At 36.5% G+C, this 22,969-nt stretch overlaps 2 protein-coding genes across 7 annotated transcripts in view; one reads left to right on the top strand and one right to left on the bottom strand.

Annotated features, from left to right (window-relative positions):
- SLF1 (SMC5-SMC6 complex localization factor 1) overlaps positions 1-22,564 on the bottom strand; it is a 38,206-nt gene extending 15,642 nt beyond the window's left edge. Inside the window, exons 1-11 of one of the 2 annotated variants that reach the window (XM_065655933.1) lie at positions 22,495-22,564; positions 21,732-21,845; positions 21,096-21,171; positions 18,502-18,745; positions 16,190-16,352; positions 11,550-11,681; positions 10,043-10,096; positions 6,067-6,225; positions 5,341-5,507; positions 3,779-3,916; positions 2,925-3,090 (exon numbers count right to left, since the gene is read on the bottom strand). In XM_065655933.1, coding sequence (XP_065512005.1) covers positions 2,925-3,090; positions 3,779-3,916; positions 5,341-5,507; positions 6,067-6,225; positions 10,043-10,096; positions 11,550-11,681; positions 16,190-16,352; positions 18,502-18,745; positions 21,096-21,171; positions 21,732-21,845 — 1,413 coding nt within the window. In that variant the 5' untranslated portion in view covers positions 22,495-22,564. Of the gene's footprint in view, positions 1-2,924; positions 3,091-3,778; positions 3,917-5,340; positions 5,508-6,066; positions 6,226-10,042; positions 10,097-11,549; positions 11,682-16,189; positions 16,353-18,501; positions 18,746-21,095; positions 21,172-21,731; positions 21,846-22,264; positions 22,324-22,494 lie in introns of those variants that run through there. The other variant, XM_065655932.1, reaches the window with a different exon arrangement.
- KIAA0825 (KIAA0825 ortholog) overlaps positions 22,374-22,969 on the top strand; it is a 240,843-nt gene continuing 240,247 nt past the window's right edge. For all 5 annotated transcript variants that reach the window (XM_065655929.1, XM_065655928.1, XM_065655927.1 and 2 more), the window contains exon 1: positions 22,374-22,449. The gene's annotated coding sequence lies outside the window, so the exon portion shown is untranslated. The remainder of the gene's footprint in view (positions 22,450-22,969) is intronic.

The raw sequence follows: 22,969 nt of genomic DNA, 5'->3' as shown, positions 1-22,969 counted from the left end.
AGGAACCTTGAATGGGAGTTTCTGCATCAAACCTATTTAAATAATAAATAATACATTTTATTTATATTAAAATGATATTCAGTACTGATTTTAAGATCCCAAGTGATGGAAAAACTTTATGTTCTTTGGCAGTGCACTTTTAACTACAAGGATTGTGTATCAGTTTTATTCCATCAAGTTCTCCCAGCAGATTAACACAGTGATGAATAAAGGCATCCAATTTCCTGCCACTAATTTTATTCTTGTGCTTTTAAGATAAAGTAAATTCTATCTAACACAACAAAGGAAATGCACTCATATATGTAGCTTAGGTCTTTATCACACTTCATTATTTTTCTTTTTTTTTAATGTAGGTTATAGCAGGCCTGAAAAATTGAATACCTTCAGAGTATGTAAGCCAAGGAAACCAGTAACTCATAATTTCAGCATGGATTTTCTCACTTCGAATGCTGTAACTATTTCTGGATTGCTCTTTTTACACACACAAATACACACATATATGTTTACACACACACACATATATATGTAAACATAATTTTGCAACGAATCAGCACTAGCACAGAGGAAAAATATATGGATATTTTCCCTCTAGTCCTGATTTGTTGCAATCTCTCTGAATCACAAAAAATATAATCTGATTCTAAAAAGCTAACAAAAAATGTGCTCACTTTTACCACTTACAAAAGAATGTTAGACATTGCCAAAAAAAAAAAAAAATCTGTTTTTATTTATAGATATTTTCACCAGAGAATTGCATAGAAGTTCAGTATATCACAATTGGTATGTTTGTTTCTTCCCATGAGCTAACACACTTGTGTAAAATGGAAAACATGGTCACTTCTCTGCACGCTACTAGAGAAAACCTAATTCTGTGCCCATGCAGATATTAAGAATATCCATAGTCATTCCTTTCATTTAGGTCTGAATGGCCAAATGTGTTTCTTCCCAATGCGTTGCCTCTTAAGCAAACAGCTTTCAAGAACCAAAACCAGTAACAATGACTCACACCATTAAACTGAAGACAGGAAGGAAAAATTTGCACATAATACGCCATATTTAATGACATGGAAATACTGTGGTTTTATTTATGTATCTCTAAAATAATAAAAAAAAAAAAAAAAGGAGAAAAGAAAACACAGAACTGCCTGCATAGCTGGGGAGGATCTGCTCCTCTGGCTTTTTGAATGACCTTTTCAACTGTGTCGTGGAATTTTAAATGGAGTCTCTGAATATATGGAAAAATCAGCATATCAAGTTTTAGTATAACAAAAGTGAGAGTGCAGAAAGGGATAATGACAAGTTTCGAATGTAAAAATAAGGTATTTTGTTTTAGAGTTTATTTTTGCGAAAAAATGCAAAAGGAAAAAAAAATGCCACATATAAATATGAAGTTAAAGAACAGGGCTGTAAGAAAGAACATACAACACTGCAGACATTGTGAGGCAACAAGCTGCTTTTTAAGGCTGGAATTCATATCTGCAGGGATATTGTACATTACAATGCATAAGATCAAAGTGGGAAAGCAATAGGCATCTGGGTTTTGTGCTGAAAGAACAATTCTTACATATATGTATATAAAGAAAATAGAATCTAAACAAGAGGTAGGTGTCTGGTTTATGTTGTACTTTATTCTTTCTTTTATTTTTCATATACATACCACACTCTGTCTGACATAAATAATTATTCTCCTTCTGCAAAGAACAGTTTATGAAAAAGGTACGGCTTACAGTGCTGGAACTTGTAAAAAGAAGGCATAGCAGAAAATAAAGAAAATGATGCCTACACTTAAACTGCAGATTCAACACCAGGAAACATATGAAAGCAGTTTCATTTTCCAAAGAAACAGAATGGCCACTGACACCAACTGAATGCAAGCGTGCTTGCTGCTCAGTACCTTTGAAAAGCTAGGTTGTTTAAATACAAATATGGGTATAGAAGCCTAAATTTAGGCACTTTTTAAATATCTTGACCAAGGATAAAAGGCAGCACTGTATCAGAATGTCTTGCTTTGATAGCCCTCAAAAAAGGTAGGAGGTCTGGCTAGGTAAGATGAGTGAAGCTCTCATTATGTTTAATCTTTCTGCTTTCTTAACATAATGAAGAATTATGAGGTATTATATTGAAAGTGCTTTTTTTCTCTGGAATACCTGATTTTCTATTGTTGTTCTGTTATTGTATTAAAAAAGTGAATGGAGAACCTATTTATACTGTGCTTTCGCAATAATTTAAAAGAGAATGCAGAGACAGCAGTAAGTTTGTATTTTATGTGAGAATCTAGAAGTCAAAGATGCTTTACAAGGCCTCTACCTTCTGAAAAGAAAGAGGTGGTATAGAGGACACTCAGTATCTTTCAGGTCAATGTCCTGCTGGTCAGCAGGTCACAGAACAGCAATTAAGTTGCCTTCAATTCCATTTTTATGAAAAGGCCTAGGGAAGACACCAAACGAAAATAAAGGACTTGGGAAGAAAACTGGGGCATTTATTAAAATAAAATAATGCATATCTGTTGAAAACAGCGAAAAACTATTGGTTTTGTTCACTTTCGCCTTCCAACATTTCCTGAATACAATGACTGTAAAATAAGATAATAACTTCTTTCGTTACACCTTATTGTTTGACAGGATGTGTTAAGCTAGTGTCCCTAATGACTACGGTAATACCTGCTGGTAAGGGCATGTGAACATCTGAACGTAGCCAACAAGCTACTCATGACTCGTTTCTTCTCTGCAGATCAATATGAGAATCTTATGGATCAATTCATTTCCTTTAGTGGAGCAAAAACCAGCATGCTTCACAACAAAAGACAGCTATAACAAGCAGCTGTGATACTTACATATAATTCCTCACAAAGGAATGAACAAAGGAACGCCTTTAAAAAAAATATGTCGGTCTTCATTATTTTGAAGTATAAAATTCATACTCACATCATTTTTTCTGTTCAATTCTCTATGGGAAAATATGACCCAGTCTGCTAGAATATTTATCTGTTTGGTAAAAAGCACCGAGGTGTCGCTTCCCAGCCAAAAGGTCTTCAGAAGAACTGTCTGTGGCATGATTTGCTGATGCTGTGAATTGGTCCCTTCAACCAAACTGTAAAAAAAGAAAGTAAAAAACCCAAATCTTTATGCCACTTTGATTACTATAGTTACCAGACAGAAACCTTGTCTTCTGTCAAAACACACAAAGGTTTGGCAATTTTTAAGTATGGAAAGATCAGACACAATTTCTGGTGAATAATAAGTAAAATAATGATGACTATTAGAGTCACACTGAAAGAATTCTAATACTGTGCTAATGCTACATAGAGTAAAGGCTGCCTTTACTATACAAAGGCAGAACAAAACCAAGACAATTTTTATACTTCATAAACTAAGATAATTGTCTCCATAGCAAAAGATGAAAGTTAATTGAATTTAAAAAAAAAAATCAGTATGTTAAAAATGCTGCTTATCTACCTTAAAGAATACTGAAGCATTGCAAAGCTAAAAAATACAACTTTATGAACAAAATTAAATGCTTACTGAAACTTGTAATATAGTGGAATAATAGGCTGTGAAAAGTTAGAGGCCTTACAACATGATTAGAAAAAAACCAATACAAATTACAATAAACAAACTAAGAATTGGGAAATATAAAAGGAATGCTAAACAACTGCATTTCTGTAGAACAGTATCTTATTAGGGACATACAAAAATCACAATACAACCTGCTGTAAATACAGAAATATATGTGAAATGATAAAATAAGTAATAAGAAAGTATTATCCTATAAAACCCACCTTTTCGTCAGAAACTCTACTTCAGCTTTTACTAAATCAAAATAAAACTTCAATAATGTTTTGTGAACTATCCTCTGTTCATCTTCTCTCCCTGAGACTGTAACTGCATGACAAATGGTTTTGCAATAAAGGCAAGACCTGAAAAATAAACATCGAAAAATCCATTTGTATGACAGAAATCATAGTCTGATCTATTGGTAAAAGAGTCAGCTTTGACTTGGGCCATTTTGACAAGGAAGTACTTTGCTCCCCAGCAACATTCATCACTTTAAAGCCTAACTTTCTGGTTTTAAAACTGCATTTTCCAAGTAAAAGTAACATGTTTGTGACTGGGGCTTTGTATCGTAGATTAAGATTTTGTATTATAATCTAAACTAATTTACTCATATTTAATTTTTCTGTCTCTACTTGAGGTACTGTACAGTTACTGAATTGAAACAGAACTTATTAAAAATCCTTTAATTACAAGGCAGTCTTGTAATATTTTATAGACATCGTAATGTCCTACAATCCTTAGTTCCGATAACAGTTCACAAACACTGTTTGACAGGACTAGAGTTTGTGGTCAAATCTAAGGATTGTCTAACATGGAGATAATTTTCAAGTAAAGTACAAACACATTTTTTTGGCTAGAATTTTAAGTATTGGAAAGAACAGGTACAAAAAACCCCACCAGGTATACAACTGCTGCGGTGTTCACCTTCTGCCAGTAAGTAATAAGAGATAAAATACTTTATCTAAAAGATAAATTCTCTTCCACTCCACGTGACATGTTCCTAATAAAAACTATTAAGTGTCCAATGACAATGATTCAAGTACTATAGACATGCTTACGATCATACACATTCATATATCTGTGATCACGATTGTACCAAAGAATTTAAATGTTACTTAAGATTTTATGACAGGTATAAAAAGAGGTACAGTTTCTCTTCCAAATGAATGGAAGAATACATTTCTATTGATGTAAATTACAAAACAATCACTAACTACCCAAACAGCTCCTATATACCAAGCCTTGTATTTATAGATGTACAGGATATAACCAGGATATAGATGGATATATACAGGATATATAACAGGATATAGATATACAGGATATAAGACTTCCTGAACAAGATAGTAAAGCTTGTGATTAAAATCAAAATACAACATGAAGCTTCATGTTTGTTAAGATAGGACTGGAATTTACTTTATATGTGTGTGTACATATATTTTTATATATATACACATACATACCAGCACAGCAATAATACATAGATTATTCTAATCTGTAGAAAGCTTCGAAAAATAAAATAAATCATTTTTAAAAGAGGGATGAGGACAAGAAAATGTACATTCTTCTTCCTTTCCAAAAAAACCCCTCTGCCTGTGAGCTAACGCTTATTGAAACAAAGTGAACGGTCCGAATCTCAGTTACAATTGAAGACCTTCACATACACTTTACTTGTTCTGGTGAGAACATGACTTTGACACAATAGAATTCCAACCCTCCTCCCCTATCCCTGAGTATGGAGGAAGATAACAACTATTGCATCTAAAATGTCATTAAACCTTCTTACCTTACAAGCATCTCTATCAAGGACCATGTGCCTGCCTTACAGATAGGACACTGAAGAAGATCCAAATAATAATCTAACATAGACGAGGACTTCCAAGGAGGATCATGTTGGAGAACAAGGTACAAAATGTCATGAAGTTTAGCATAAAATATTGCATCAGGATTTCCCTGTAACAAAATGAGAAAATAATACTGGCTACACACTGGCCAAAGATCCGTAAGCACTAGGAGTTTACAAATTTTTTTATTCCTTACAATCCCAAGTTACCAACTTAATTGGTGAAGTAACATACAATTTAATGCGTAACTAGAAGCAGTAAAATTCAGAGTTTACCAAAAAAAAAGAAGGAAACAAGGAAAGCTTGCTCTAGTGTGATATTCCAGCTGAATGCATCACTGCATAGAACAAACCTTCTCAACTGATCTGTGGCCTACTAGATTAAAAAAAAAGTCACGAGTGCTGTTTCTAAAAGCAATAAAAAAAAATCTGCACTAATTCTTCCACAATATTTAGAACACTATGTTCATATGGCTTGTAAATAAATAATTTTAGAAGATCCTTAAGTATTAAATTCTTTCCTTTTTAACACAAACACATTGATCGATACAAAGTAAAAGGTGAATACATCACAAAAAAACCCCCACTAAATACAATGCCAGAAGCAAAGATCATAATACTTCCATTTCTTGATTTAATATTTTTAATTCTTTAGTCTTCGTCTCTCACCAATAGGAGATATTCCAGAAGAGAATGAAGAAGTTGCACAGGAGGGGTAGAGTACTGCTGTCCAGCAGCAAGTTCTGTGATTACATCAGCAAATAAATACTCTTCCACTAATCCTTCAAGTATATGCCATGTGCGTCTGGACAGGTAAGTATTTTTAACCTAGGAATGAAATATATTTATAAATAAATGAACAGCTTAATTAAAAAGAAAAAAAAAACCCCACAACAACGAAACAAAACCTTACAACAGCTACCAGAAAATCTCCAAGTAAAACATTGCTGATATAGTAAAATGGGGAGAAGATTACAAACTACATTACAAACTACACCAGAAATGTTACTTATTGCCTGACCCAATAAGGTGCTGTCATCTAGAAAGGGTTTTACTCTTACTGAACAGGGCTTTCATTGAAAAGACAGTAGGTTTAGAATGTGCTCCTCTTCTTAGAAGAGACGCATATACCTACCCTTTAAAAAACAAATTACAATTCACATAGTCAATAACTTGTCTACAATTTATTCTGGAAAGGCACACAAAGGATTGCTAATATTTCCAGAACTGCAGACTACATCCCACAGTATATGACTGAAGCAGTAACATAATTAGTACCACCAAAGAGCTAAAAAAAAAAAATAGAGGAAAATGTAAAATCATTAAATACATCATTTATGAGTACACATTATAAAACCATAAACCATGTAACTGTTTTATCTCCCTGGTTCTCCTATTCCCACATAGCATGTCAGGGAGGCAGCTAATGCTACAGGAAGCACAGGTATTGACCCCAGTGGATTTTAAAGCTCTGAAGATCTTCTTAATGGCGCAGGGCTTCCTTCTTATTCTCGGCCACTCGTGACAGCAAAACACTTAACTTCACAGGCTTTCAGAGGACCCAGAAGGATCTAATGGCTTCCATGAAATGCTGTATCTGCCTTGCAATTTCCCTGTTATTGTCTGTACTCTCAGCTCTCCAAATCTTTATTTCCACCACTGAACGACATGAAAGAAGAGCTATTGAAGATCTCGGCTGCACTGCTATTTACGTCTTTCCTCCAGCCCAGGTTCAAGTCAAAGCTAAGGAGCACAAACCAGTTGCAAACACGATGCTAATTGAAGCGTGACTTCCCTCTGCCTGGTAACTTCTGTTTTGAAATCCAGCTATTTCATTTGATGACACAGCCTGAGGCTCTGGTAAATTCAAAGAAACTGGGATAGGGAGTCACAACTGAGAGAAGCAGAGTCAGGATGATTACTGATTGGACTGCTGGGAATTAAACTTTTACATAAATTTATTATTACTTCAGTCTCTAACAACTTGTAGACTTTATGGTATCTGCCAAAAAAACCTGGCTCCTAACATACATTAGATAAAGCCACTCAAGACATCCTGCCAATTGTTTTAAGATTAGTTTAAAATTTAAATTAAGACACACTTTGAGTCCAATTGTGGTTTTGAGGTTCACAGAGTACACTGCTATTAGCAAGACAGTTTCCAAAAATATTTCAGTAATAAATTAAATCGTTACGAGCTCAGGTCAAACCTAAAAAAACTTATGAAAGAAATGACTGTAATCCTTAAATCACAGATAAAGTCTCAAGGAATGAGTTTCACCTTAGCATCAGATCTTTAGTTCCTCTGCAAATGTTTCATTTCTCAGATTCCTAATGTCTGCTGTTGTCACATTAACAATAAATAAAACTGTTCATCCAGACAATTTTTTTTTAATCAAGTCTTGGGGCATCTGGTGCTTGCAACTCACTTTTATTTCAATTTTCTCATTCATACATGTTATACCAAAACCTTTACATTATTTCCTTTGGAAATAATGGTTGCATTCAGACTTCTGTAATGTTAATTGTATGCAAACAGCATATCTAGAGAGCAACTGTAAAGTGTCAAAGAACAACTTCTCTGCCACCTGGATTTAATATGTGTGAAGACAACTCAGTGTACTGTGCATGTACAAGCACATTACTACTGGCCCTCATCTGGTGATTGCACCAGCATCTGTATTTTTATATTGTGATTTTAAGTTTTATCTCTTGAAAACTTTGGTACCAGAAGAAATGGTGCCATAGATGCATTATTTAGAAAGTACACAGAAAAAAAAAGGGTGTTTTGGGAGAGCATGAGGCATTTTGCATTACACTCATAATAACAGGGAAGTGAAAAACTGGTTTTCACTGTAGGTAAAAGGGGTAAGGAAGGATGATAGAAAACTGAGGTGATGAACTTTTTGTGTACCATGAGACAACTTCTGTAGTGTCTTAATATTCAATAAGCTGCACAAAGCTGCAGCGTCTCAAATTCTGGCTGATCAGAACTAGCAGTTTCTTGAGAAGCGCTGCTGGTATAACCGTTAAAACTTTGAGCAGAAAAAAAACAGAAAATGAAGGTACACAGACAATAAGTTGTGTTTTATAAAGCATAATGTGGAAAAGGAGCTGACAAAACAGAAATAAATATTTTAGGGAAGACGACAGACAACAGAACACTTAGCTGAGTTAAGCCTTCCTAGCAGACGCAAAGTGAGATGACTGAATATAGTATATAGTTCTAATCTGTTCTAATTTAAGTTTCTAGGTTTTGTTTTACTTCACTATTATTATTGGAAATGTTTATTTGAGCTGTTTTTAAAAGCCATATTTAAATTGCCTATAAGTCCCATATCAGAGGCAAAGGGTAGCAATGGATATTCCACAAAGAAATAAAGTTGTAGGTCATGCATAACAAAAGTATTAGAATTACGCTTAAAATTTCCAAACAAAAAATTGTATTATTAAAAGTACAGAATAAAAATTTCAGCTTACATATATTTTTCCCATAAACTCAATAAACTAAACATTGTGTTAAATTTCAATGCAAACCTGTTCAGTTGTGTAAACGCACACAGCATTTTGCCCATTATGGTACTGCTGGACAATGACAAAGGCATTTCAGTGCTCACGTTTTAAAAATATTTTTCTCCTCTCTTCTTTATTGTGTTAATTGAAAGAAATTAGATGAAAAGAGATTTCTTTGTGGCCTGAGCGCCCATTTTGACAGACTGGGACTTCATTTATATATCAAGTAACTATTTATGCAGTACAGCTCATGGAGACACTAAATCTTCAGCTACCACAAAACAGAGGAAGCTAACAGATATTAAGTGTTTCCCATTTTAACTTTTAAATAACACAAGTTACCATATAAAATGCAGTAGCTCATACCTACTACGTATAATGCTTTTTAAGTACTAAGACGTAATGTTTCAACATTATGTAAAGGTTTATTCTTAGTATTATAGACGGAAAGGGGAAAAATTTAAAAGTATTTACTTAAGATATAAAGACTTAATAAAACCTGTTGCTGGCTTGTACCTGACTCATGGCCCACAGTTGGCTTAATGGGAAGAAAAATGAGAAATTAACTAAATAGTACCAAAAAAAAAAAAATTAAGGTAAAGTTATTACGAAAACAGGACTGGAAAACATAGTGTATTCTACTTGCCATCTGTGCTTCACTGAAACCTGCAGGATGATGTTTAAGGATTATGCTGTAAAAACAACTATTCTTTCTACAGTGAGACAACCTTTAGCTAAAGTCTGACCCTGCTAGCAAAAACATGTGTGCACTGCAAAAACTTGTGTATACTTTCTCTATATTGCTACTGCAGAAATACAGTGCTTGAATACTTTAAGATGCTCTAAATCACGTTAGGGCATCTTTGCTTCTTCTAAAATCAACAGATAAAGTTCTCTTAAGCAGGAGGATTAAATAATTTCTTAGCAATAAATGGGACAGTACCCGAAGTGTTGTAAGAACGAAAAAAATTCAACAGTATTCTAATGCTGCTCTTTAACTCTTCAATAATTTTCTTAGAGTTTTGGATAACTTTTTTTTTTTTGATAGCTAATTTCACAACGGAAGTATGTTTGTCTAACTTCATTATAAAATTCCAGATATGCAATATGCCCTGTTTGTGACAAACCTTACCTCTGGATTGCATTTATTCAGCTGGTCTTTTTGAGAGAACCTGTGCTTAACAACCTGTAAAACAGGATAAAGTCAACCTGCACACTGGATACCAAAAAAACATATTCAATAAATACTGCATAAAACCCCCCAAATGGTAACTTTCGTGAAACACAGTTCAAGCAAAACATTCAACAGACCAACCTATTTATATTTATCTTTTTAATACTTGGATGGCAAAATTGTGAAATAGAGGATTAATGACCTAGAAGGAAAATAATATGGGCAATTTTTATGCCCATTTTTCCCGTTATTCGCTGCTTCTTGTATACGTGTTTGCTAAGTAAAGAAAGTTTTACTAGAGTTGGTCCACTTAAACACATTATAAACATTGTTTTTAGTATTTCTGTTTGCAAAATACAAACTTTGGGCTCCTCTTGCAAGTTACCTATAATGTGATGATATGGCAGTGGGTGCAAAAGCGTATTAATATAACTGCTGTATTTTGTTATGGCTGGCCTAGTGTTACAATATTGTTAATATGTGTTACCAAAAAAGTCTTTTAGGAGAGATTGTCTTTAGGATTATGATTACTCCACCTGCACATAACTACATAATAGTTTGAAGGAAAGATAAGCTGATAGGAAGTACACTTGTTGCGTGTAGTATACAAAAGAAGTCAAAGACATTCATTTTTTAAAGGTCTGGAGGGTATAGTCTTGATAAAACACCACTAATAAAAGATGTAGCATTTGAGGGTGTATAGATTTAAGCAGTATGAGTTTTCTGTTTGTTAATCTCATGTTTAAACATTGAGGATTTAAAAGTTCTAATTTTTTTGCTAATGAGAACTTATGTTAATCACATAGAGGACCTGATTTTGCAGTTACAAAATCATACAGTGCTTCATACAAGCAAGCTCCTACAAAAATACTTACACATTATCAGTTGTATCACTGTAACTTACAGCAATAATATATCCTAAGCCAAACTAATAAATTTTTTTTCTAGATATGAAATAATGTTTTTAATTGCTAATGCAGCACTTTCATCAGGAATAGATATGTGGCAACATTAAAACAAAGGAGTGTATTTAGCTCTATTTTTCACTTGTAATGTGAAACATTTATATGAACCAACAAAATAGTTGCTCTAGGATATGGTTAGTTTTAAAAATGTGTCAGTGTAATTCAGCTAGATAACAGGAAAGTCACAGAATGACTGTAACCCTGTGACATTTTGTTGAACAATATTAGCTAGTACTTATATATCCCACCAAGATTTCAAGTAGTCCACCCTGTCTTCCACACACCCATGCCTACTAATTACCACTACTAAATTACATTTTAGCTAATGGTAGATGTAGTAAACATGGGATTATTAAACACTGCAGGTTAAAAGGCATTATTAGTATTTCTGAGGATGTTAAAATATCTACTTTATTAGCTCAGTACTATAATGAAATATACATTTCATAATATAAATTTTATATTTTATGCTAAGAAAGTATTAACTGATTTTCACTTACTGCAGCAAAATACATGTGTTTTATAACAGCATTTTTCATTTCAGCAAGCTGTGTGTCAGACATGATTTGGTTGGTTTCTTGTGCAGCCAGGAAATGGTTCATTTTGATATCTTCAGTATTCTGTACTTCAATCTGTGCAGAGAAAAAATATCATTTTTTTTTAGCTTGAGAGCTAATGCTCTAAAACAACTTTTATGTGCCAAGTTTTTCCACATATGCACACAAATGTTCACAATAGTATATACATGCTTATCTAGTCATTCAAAGGTCTACATTATGTGCCATATAAACAGCTGGTGGTTTGGAAACAAATCACTGATGTTGTAGGAAGCTATAGCACAGGAATTATCAATGTAAGCTCCTCCATAATTATTTTTCCTAATTGACTTTAACTCTGACCCAATCCCTGTGGCTGAAACAAGCGCTGCATTTCCATAATGGATCCTCCCTCTGGACTTCTCAAACACTAAAACCAAAGCCTACATGTTTTCAATTAGTCAAAAATGCAGTAAGGGTTTTTTTTTTAAGACAGTTTTTCATCAATTTGACTATGACCATGCATTCATTTTTTAAAGGCCACTACAATGAAATCTTATCGGTTCTTACCTATAACCCTGAATTAAACTAGTAGTTTGAAAACTAAAAGTTCTTTGTTTTTATTAAGGAGTTTATTCTTTAAGTCCACCTATTGTTTCCAGCTATTTCTTCAGCAGAGAGAATGAGGAAGTGTTTCTCAAACTAGTTTCCAAGAGTTTCTGAAAGACTCTCAGCAAAGCCACAAGATATTTTTTGTCAATAAAAAATAGCTACAAAAAAGATTTAAAAGTTATTTCAGGATACGAGAAAGACACATTTCAGTAAGAGTTTCAATATATGCTTTTCATCAAAGATATAGAGACCATGAATAAAACATTACCTTTGTTTTAGGCAAATACATATATAACTACAAAACCAGCCTCCTCCTGCAGAATGATAAGGTAAGAACATAGGTACAGGTGAAATGTTCCTCTTAACCACAGTATTGATGGCCACGTTTTATTGGGAGCAGGTGTGGAAGGCTTGCAGTAGCTTGCCTTCTAATTCAAACGCCTGAATCTGATGAGTGAATCAGGTATGGAAAATAACAGTAGGCAAAAAACCACAGCAGGACATGCAATGATAAGATGCAAGACACAAACAGTTTATACTTTTAAGTTTTCAAGATAAAGTTTCAAACACTGCATATTTCAACCTGTTTTCCAATTTTCCCTTAAATGTCTAATTCAAACCAAATGTATTTGGCATGTGCGTAACCATATTACTAAATAAATACTGAGTTTGGTGCATATTGCAGAAGAGAGTTAGGTACTGCACATTATTTTCAACATGCTTATCAAGACTTACATTCAAACAATTTACTGTACCACCTTGGCAAAATTTTATGAATTCCAGCATGCAACCAATAAAGCATGTAAAGACTGTTTTAAGTCTTTTAAGGGCTAACTCCCTAAAATCATGCATGTGCTTTAATATCTTGAACCAATAAACTTGACATCTTGTAGGATCATTAATGACAACCTCACAGAATATTTTAACACTAGAGTTACAACTTTGAGATGATAAGGATACTGAAATATAAAGATGAAGTAAAGACTTAGTTCAACAAAATCACAACAATAGTATGAATGTCAGTGCAGTTCCACTGGAAAAATGAATATAATACTGTTTCGCTGAATTCAGCATCTGGACATGTGGGTGTTTATTCTTACTAGAGTCAAATAGCAGGACTACAAATTTGTTGGAATGTTCTAATGAATTACGTGCCAAGTACTTCTGGAAGGGAGAGAAAAGAGCATGTCCATAACATTCTTGGATAAAGCCTAATACATTTGGACAAGTGTTGTGATTTGATTGCCTATGTTTTATTCTTTTCCTTTTAAGAGACTAGGAGTCTTGGCAGTTTTCTGAGTTCTTAAGATGCATTTAAATAGAAAGCTAATGCTCTCTTGGCCTCTGAGGTGAGTTACTTTAATGGCATCTAAGAAAAAAGATACGTGCAAGTTAATAGACTGGTTAAGATGGAAACCTGTTATCACACCTGGGAGGAATTCGGGGTGTACAGCAAGAAACACTTTACTCTCACAGAGATCAATAAAAGGTGAAGTAGCCATAAAAACTTGACACTCGTTCCTCTATTAAATGTAAATGTCTATCTTAGCTGAAAGGTGTAACAGAGAACAGTTTCCCTGAACGAGTTTCATTACAGGAGTAAGCACTAGACTGAGATCCCATGTTGATACATGTTTTATTCAGGGTGTAAACATTAAGACCTTTCAACCCTCTTCTCACCCTTTTGTAACAGCTTTACTGCTCATTAAAACAGGAAGAGCGTAGTATATGCTTTGATCTGAAGAATCCAAATGTTCAAATGGTTTATTGCTAGTAACAAACACAGTTTTGGCTCCTACTTGCTGGCAAAGGTAGTATTTCCAGTTAGATAAAATCATCCCACAGTCCTCGGAACTACCAGACCAAGAGTCTTCTAATACATTTAAGTAGTTCCAGGTCAAAATGCTTGGAAGTTCTGAGTAGTGTGTCTGAGTCGTTAGTGCATCTGGTAAGCAAACAACTGTGAAAAATGAGGCATCTCTCTCTTGGGAAACAGTAAGAAAAAATTCTAGTTCTAGTGAATTCTCTACATACAAAAAAAACCTCACTAAACACCGACGCATCCCCTCATAGTTCAGATGGAAAGATTAAAGAGAAACAAGCTGCTTTTCTTACTCTGCCATATCTTTTGCATCACTGTAAATTTAATTGATCCAATTTTGGAGCTGAATGGTAAACCTAACACTCTGAACCATTTGATATTGCACTGCATGCTTCATCTGGCTTAGCCATTCCAACAAAAAAATCCATTTCTCTGGAATAATGACTTCTAGTGTGGCTTCTCTGTTCAAATAAGGTCCATGCAGGTCCTCATGCCTTAGTGGATCCAATGATGCATTGTCTCATGTTCTGGTTTGGTTGGCAGAAGAAATGGACTTTGGAGAATCTTCTTCTACCAACCAAAGGAATACAGCACTTGCATTCCCAAGGATTTAACACTTGTGACTAGTAAAAGAGAAAGAAGCTTTGTCATGAATGGAAAGAGAAAGCTGAATCTAGTCTTTGCACATGCGAGTGTCATGTGCATTTTCCAAAACACAGGCAATTATACCCCTTCTGACTCCCTGGTAGAGAGTTCTGAAAATGGAGAAGCATTAGTGTGTAAACTGTTGGTATATAAGACATTCTTAACAAGTCTTCTTGGGATGTAATCTGTTCTCATAGAGGTGCTGGCTTTAAATTAATTTCATGTATTTTTTTCTACAAGTAGGGAATGATCATTCTACAGTAATGGAGAGTTAAAGGTATGCTCAGATAGCAGTTCATACAACTATTTTAGGAAATTATAATTCTTGCAGCGCCAGGCTCAGGGCGTTGATTGAAGTGGGAATACGAGAGCAGCTTACATTAGATTTCTAGCACAGAAACAGTCTGAGTGAATTTCCTCTGTCTACTACAAAGTCTCCTTGCAAAATTCACATTGCAACCACCAGTTCTTCCCATCCATGAAGGACAGCTAGCAAACTGATTCTGAGTTAAGAATCTGCATTTTAACAAAATAATTTACAGACTGTTTTACCATGGTCTATCTATAATGTTATGGAAAAAAGGTAAAATAATTGAGGTCAGTTGACAAAATAAGTTATTACATTGACCTTGAAGAATGAAAATACCATTACAATACAGCTTAATGGTGTGTGCCCAACCCAGTAAAAATGTATATATTCTGATATATAGGTACACAGATAGATACATACATAGACTTATTTGAAATCCTTACCAAATAAGGAGAATAGAAATGAAAAATAATATTTTTTTCTTGGTATTTTGTGAATAGCTGTTTAGATGATGGTCATTTACACTGGAATTTCCTCCTGACGTCTAATTAATTTTTCCCGTAATAGTAGCACAAAGCAGAAGCCAAGGAAGAACACGAAGAGGAAAAAGAAATAATGTATGCTGCCTTGGTGTTATTTCTTCTAGTCTGAAACAAAACATTGCTTTTGGAAAGACAATTATTCTATTACAGAATCACAAAGTGGTTGAAGTTGGAAGGGATCTCTGGAAGACATTTGGTCCAAACCCCCAGCACAAGAGGGGCCACCTAGAGCCAGTTGCCCAGGACCACGCCTGGGTGGCTTCTGAATATCTTCCAGGATCAAGACTCCACAGCCTCTTTGGGCAACCTGTTTCAGTGCTTCATCACTCCCACAGTAACAAAAAAAAAAGTGTCTCCTGACTTTCAGACGGAACCTTCTGTGCTTCAGTGTGTGCCCATTGCCTCTTGGCCTATCACAAGCACCACTGAAAACAGCCTGCCTTCATTGCACCCTACCTTCAGGTATTTATATACATTAACAAGCCTTTTCTTCTCTTGGATAAACAGTCCTAGAATTAGAAAGTTGTATTACCTTTACGCAAATTACAAAACATTCAGGCTGATCATATTCCCCTCTATTATTAACGTTGCACTGTTTACAGTAATCAGTAAACCTGGCATAAATTGTTGACAATGAAAATTTTACTTTAGATACGTTATTTAATTTACTTACCCCAAACAGGTAATCTCCCAGATATTGCAGAGGGTAGTATCGCACTTCAGAAAGACATTTTTTGTTTTGCATGTGACAAATCTTATCATGGATGAATACATGAGTTATTTCATGCTCTGCATTTTGAGGTGAATATATGGTTGCCTTTCCAGCTTGAAGAACTCTAAATAAACATATTTGGAAATATATATTTAATGCATTATATTAATACTGCCTAAAGCTACATTATCATTCACAAACTACAAGCATGCAAGTGCAAGAGAATAAGGGTTCTAGATATAAGACATTGCTGAACCTTCACTAGGAGGATAAAAGGGTGCTTAACAGTCTTCAGAAAAGCAAAGAACCCACTTAACAAGACATTCTTCTCTTCACAATGTAGCACTATTAGTTAAAAACAAGGTACTTTTAGATATCTGATAGAGCTTTACCTATGCATTTTTTCAAAGATCAAATTTGTTGACAGCAGCTATAATTTATAGCATGATGACCCTCACATGGTAATGGTCTTTCAGTTAAGCTTTACAATAAATTAAGTGGTTTACCAAAAATGGATCACTGCTTTTCTGAAATGTATAATATTTTCATCAAACAAATACACTTTTGGACTTCATTGTGGAGTCATTTACAGCATTTGGTGCTGTCCAACATCATATACAGAAAACAGACTTGTTTTTCTTTGGGCCACTACTACATGTACGAGTTTTCCCAAGGGCGATTTCCAGAGTTGTACTGCTGCAACTATTCCTATCTTTCAGAAAAGATACCAGACAAAACAATGGTGGAAGAAATAAGGCCTCTTGACATGCTGGATATACATTTTATTTTTCGTAACCCAGGTATGTAAGAAGTAAATTATGCTGGTCTCACACACTTACCCATCCAACAGCTAGGCACTAAAGGCAGGAAAAGCATAGAAGGAGGAAAAAAGGCACAGTGTTGTAAATATTAGAGAAAAATCATTTTTTTCCCTAAAGCTACAGTGGCCTTTATAACTGAAGACACTACTTGCTGAAGTCAAAAAATATCTACCTTTCAATGTTTTCTGACTAAGTAAAAGGATTCCCACTTTGGTGTATGGGAAAGCATCTGGAAAAAGAGATTCCTTCCACAGAACTGCCTGTCCACCTCTCTTGCTGATGTAGTTCCTCTTAAAGGTTCTTTCCATTCAGAGAGTTGTGCTAGACAGTACTTCAGTAGTGTTATCACAAAGATCTGCATAAGCTTTTTTTAGAGAAAACGAAACAGAATTTTTCTCAAGTGTAGCAGGATGAGTGCATCTTCCTGCAAGACAGCACACAAACTCTTCTACTTGGCCAAGAAAATAGCATACTAATACAGAATGACTTCGGTTGTCAAAATCAGACAATGGCAACCTCAGCTACACGTCACTTTGTCTTTAGGAGCTGCAGACAGGCAGGCATTCTGTGACACAGCATGCAGCCCTGGACCACGATCAACCAAACTGCATTTCCCTGTTTGTGCATCTGTGGTATGCCCTGACCTGAGCCACACTCCTAAATAACTGAGATTTCAACAGAGAAGGAGAGTGGGACAGCATCCAGTCCTGAAATGAACATAAAGCTCTGAAAGTGTCAGGGGATGTTTGCTTTTACTGTACCAGAAGCAAACATTACTTAATATGCTTTGGGACTCAATGTAGTATTTAAATCATGAAATCCAAATGTGTAGGAAGAGTATGGGGGGAGTTGGGGAAATAGTTCTAGAATTCTTGCACTTCGGTTGTTTTCCTTTTCTCTTTTTTCTTTTATACTTTTGTTCTTTCCCTTCTGAACTATTTATATCTACATCATACCAGAAACATCTAGTACAGTACAAATTAGGTCTTCAGTGCTACAAGAAGCTGTTGCATAGATGTGACACAAAAAAACCATCAGGTCAGTCACAGTGTGGCCCAGACCCATAAGACACAGTTCACAGCTGGTCAGGTCACCCCCCCAAATGAAATAATGTATCATGTTCCAGCTACCATTTGAATGTAACATCCACGTAAAATAAATGACTACTCTTAAAAATGTAAGACTCTGTTTCTTGTCTCATGAAGAAAGTTTCCTTAATCAGTTAAAATGAAAGCATATGAGAATGTGTGTTATTTTTGACAGTATACTAAAAGAAAGCAAGAAAAGCGGTTATAAAAAGTATGGACATATATTAATGAAAACAATTCAGAGTTTGAAGAGTTGGAGGTTGTTAAGGACCAAATTAAGTGGGATAGAAGAACAAAAATGTGTTCAACCACACAATAAGTGTACCATCATTCATTATTTAATCTTTAAGACATATCCTCCTACCTTCTAATAGATGCCATTCGTTTATCACCTTCCTTAACAGGGAGGACAACTTTCCATCTGTGGAAGGCCCCTGGAGCACCAGAGAGTGTCAATTCTTCGCGCCATCTTTTAGGTGCAGATTGCATTTGAGGTGAATAATGGGTGTCTTTTTCAATTTCATATCCCCATTCATACGTTGTTTCATCAAGCCATCTGCCACTTTCGGCACTATTAATTATGTACTCCTTAGTTAGTATCCACTTTCCTAAAAAGCAAATGAACTGTCAACCACAAAAGATTTTCTGTGCAGACAAACGGCAATCAGCTGAAGATCTAATATATAATAAACTTCAACCTTTCTTGTGCAAATAAAAGCCAGAACTGTAAGTACCATTTAAAAAACTTCTGCCTACCACAAGAGTTCTCTTCTTCACTCTTCAAAATCAGAAATCCCATAATGCCACTGAAAATGAGTTTTGTTTTCTTTTAACGATTAAGTACCTTTTTACCCTTCCCAGATAAAATACTTGTCTATCTCCTCAAAAAATCTGCAAAAGAAATTTTCAGCTTTGCAGATTTTGTCCTTATGACTTCCGAAGAACCTTGCTTAACTCTTTGTTTTAGTATCATTTGACACTTCTACAAATGTACCAAAATGCAGTAAATCCCATAAATATTTTACCACCAAGGATTAAAAAGAGGAACGAAGGTTTTAGCATGTAAGCTGCTTCTATGTTCTTAACATTACTTGCAGTGCGAGTGTAGTGAATACCAATATTAGGGGGATACAGTTTTAGACTTTTGTCTTTCCCCTTTCTTCTTTTGACATCCTTTTCTCTCATCCCTTGGCTCCACCTCCTCCACCTCTCCTCTTTCATCTTCCGCATGTATGCTTTTGATACTGTACGTAATGATCTTCCCCTTTTTCTCTGTCTCTCTCTTCTTACAGGTTCAGGTCAAGAGCCGTGGTTAGTACCCTGCTCCTGTATTGAAACACTACCTACAGAAGACACTGTAAGAGCAATTGACTGGAATTGTGTGAAACTAATTGGTTTCGCAGAACAGCAGGGTTGACTGGCAAAATGTCTCAGTGCAGGAGCACAGATGGTACTTCCACACGACCCAGCACAGGTACCAGTAGACTTACGACTGGAAAAGGTACGCCGTGCACAACCTGGATGTTAAAATCAGTTTCATTTCAAAGTTTCGGTCTCAAAACTTCTGTCAGCTAGGCAGTCCAAGAAGACTGGCATCCTTCTTAGTATTTCTTTCACCTCTAGGGAATTCTAAGTGGGTTTAAACACGACATTTTACTCTTACTTGGGAAAAGCTGCAGTAGGAATGAACATGCTCTCTCTACCATCAAGGGCAAACCCAATTATTATACAAAAATAGTACCTCTTCCAGGATTAAAAAGTATTAGATGGTACTGGGGAAGATTTGCAAGTATAGAAACATCAGAGGGTTTTGGTTGCCATGTGGACACTACATATATCATTTCCACCCAGTTCAAGAAAACATCTCCAGATGTTTTAAACCCTGTGAGGTAAGAAAACATTAACTCAAAGGTTCAGAATATTTAAGATGAAGTGCTATTCCACAAATCTATCTGCATTTTGTTTCCATCATGGAAACTTCTGTTCTATTTCCTTTCTGATTAGAGTGCAATCAGCATTTTACATCAGTACAAAGAATCATCTGAGTATATATATACCTATATATGTATACCTACCCTAAATTCTAGCAGCAATAGATGATTGAAAATGCCTTCTAATATGGTATGTCAGTACCAATACGAAACAACGAAATTTACTTGTGTCTTTAAACCCAATTCTATGTTTAGTTACTTCTGTCTGTTGTCTCTTAAATTTAAGATTATCCATCCTAAAAATCGCTTTAACACTTTGGTATAATAAGATAAAGGGAAATAAAGATCATATTTGACCAGTTAACAGATTGGTACTGTGAAATCTAGTTAACTGCACAGGATTTTCTAAACTCATGATAAAATCCTTCCATGTATTCTGCCTATAAAGAAATCTTAAAATACAGAATTCTCATCCTAAAACCATTTTAGTTGCTTCTGGACAGGATTTCAGCATCAGGCCTCAGGTAAAAGAAAAGCTATAAGAAAGACCACAGCCTTCTGCCAGAATGGCAAAAATCTGGAATTTCCTCTTGCTGCATGAACAGGAATTTGCAGACAGTAACCTTCACCAGTTAATGCCGCGTGTGAATTTGGTGGTAAAAATCCATGGTGACTACAGGTGTCCATACTTTCTCTGCGCCCTTTTCAAGTGAACTGTTTTTAAGCACCCATATCATTTGAGTACAACTTCATGATCTAACTTATGTATAACAAAGCTTTCTGTTTGGGAACAGATGCAGACCAAAGGAAGATACCAGGAATACAGTTTAGGAAAAAATCCAAAACAAAGAGAGGTAAATTAGAACTTAATACTATGTTAAAAATCAAGGTTCACGGAACAAGAAGAGTGAGGGTTTGCCACACAATTCATTCACAAAATGAAAGCATATAACTAGAAACCTTTTAAGGGTCATTTCTACTTTTATATTATGACCCTATGAAATTTTAGAGCAAACCTTTTACTCACCAGCAGCACAGGCAGCTAAGAACTTTTCACTCTTGCACAGCTTTTTTGCTATAAGATGCGTACAATTTCTGTATTTCTAAAAAAAAACCAATATACGCTTGTGTCACTGGAAACAGTTTAACCTCCTTGGGTATTTATACATAACTCTGAACTATCACACATTTCTTTAAGGCTTGCATTTTCTTTCTTTCTGCACTAAGCATCAGGTAGTAAGGAGTATGTGTACAGTAAAAGAATTCAAGAGAGATTAAGAATCTGAAAAAAATGCTACACAAATTACTGAAATGAAGTAGATGTCTTTTGAACTGTTAACATTTAAGGAGTCTAAATGTCAGTCACAGTCTTGAAAAAAAAATTTAATCAAATTCAATCTGATTAACCTACCAGAGACTTCCCTTTTAATTCAATATTACCATTCAAAAATAATAAAACATTGCCCCACATAGAAACATGATTTTCCAGGACTTGAGACTATGGACAAACACTGGATTTAGTGGGCTGTCTAACATTGATGTAAAATGCATTTCATGGTCTATGATTTCTCATGATACAGAAAGTGTGTTTATAATACAACTGAAATATGACGTGAAACTTACAGAGATGTATACCCTATTACTTTAAAATGGCAAACAATACCTTATTATCTAGAAAAACACAGTCCAGTTTGAACAGACATTTGAGCAGCGCCTTTTTCTCTTGTTTTTTAAATCCAGTTAATTGGATTATCCGCTTGTGGCCGCGACTCGCCATCTGTTAAAAATAATTTTAAATAATTTTTTTAAAAAAAGGAAAACACAATCAAAACGGATACATTAACACACAATGCACGCATCGCGAGGCGGTTGCTTGTGTGAAGTCAGTAGTAGTTCCTGCTTGTTTTCCCGATAAAAAGGGAAAACACACGGGGAAGAACGACCCCCCCGCACCCCCCCGGTGTCACCTCACGTTGTCACCCGTCACTGTCCCGCACCGGGACACCCGAGAGGCTGCAACGGGGTGGGACAGACATCCCCCAACCGCGGCCTGAAGGGACCGAGCCTCCCCGGTTGCGCCGTCCCAGCCCTTCGGCGGCTGCGGGAGGGCGCCCCGTGAGGGAAAGCCGCTCCCCCTCAGCGGGTCCCGGGCGGGAGCCGCGGGGAATCGAACCGCCGCCGCCCACGCTCACGTACACACGCCATGAGGGCGGCGGGACGGGCGGCCTCCCCCCGCGGCCGCGCTGCGACCACCGGCGCGTTCCCGCCTTCGCCCCGCCCCGCCCCCGGATGTGTCAGCGCGGCCGTTCCGGGCCGTTGTCACTGACGCTCCGCGGTCGCCGGGGTCGTTCGGCGCGGAGCCGGGGGGGGAGCCCGGCCGGGTAAGTGTCCCCGGCAGGGCTGCCCTTCGCCTCCCCTCCTCTCACCGTGCGGCGCCGAGCGGGACAGGGCTCGGGGGGAGACCCGCTGGGACCTGCCGCGCAGCCCCGGCGTTCCCTGCAGCCGCCTCGGGTGTTGCGCAGTTCCGAGGCTTCCTGGGCGGTGCCGGGGCCCCTCCGGGGCGGCTTCGCGCTTCAGCGCTGGGCGGGCAGGGGCGGCTTCGCTCCCGGGCGGGGGGCGTGTGGTGGAGGGCGGGCTGGGGAACAAGCTGGCGCCGCCTCGGTGTCCAAAAATCAGCGTTTTTGTCGCTCAGCAGTTAAAAAGAGCGGGAAGCGGCTGGTGGGGGTGCGGGCTGGGCATGGAAGAGACCGCGCTGACAGGAACCGGGCGGAGTTCGGAGTGGACGCGGGTTGAGGTGTTTTCCCTCTGGAACGTCTGTCTGTGAGAGTCAGGAAGGGGATCAAGGGTTTCTGATCCTCAGTGGCCTTTTCACAGTTACCTCGGAGAAACTTTGAGAGTGTT

Source organism: Caloenas nicobarica, chromosome Z, assembly GCF_036013445.1.
Source record: "Caloenas nicobarica isolate bCalNic1 chromosome Z, bCalNic1.hap1, whole genome shotgun sequence".
NCBI classification, from domain to species: Eukaryota; Metazoa; Chordata; class Aves; order Columbiformes; family Columbidae; genus Caloenas; species Caloenas nicobarica.
The sequence above is the reverse complement of the archived record's forward strand: the minus strand, read 5'-3'. Positions and strand labels throughout refer to the sequence as shown.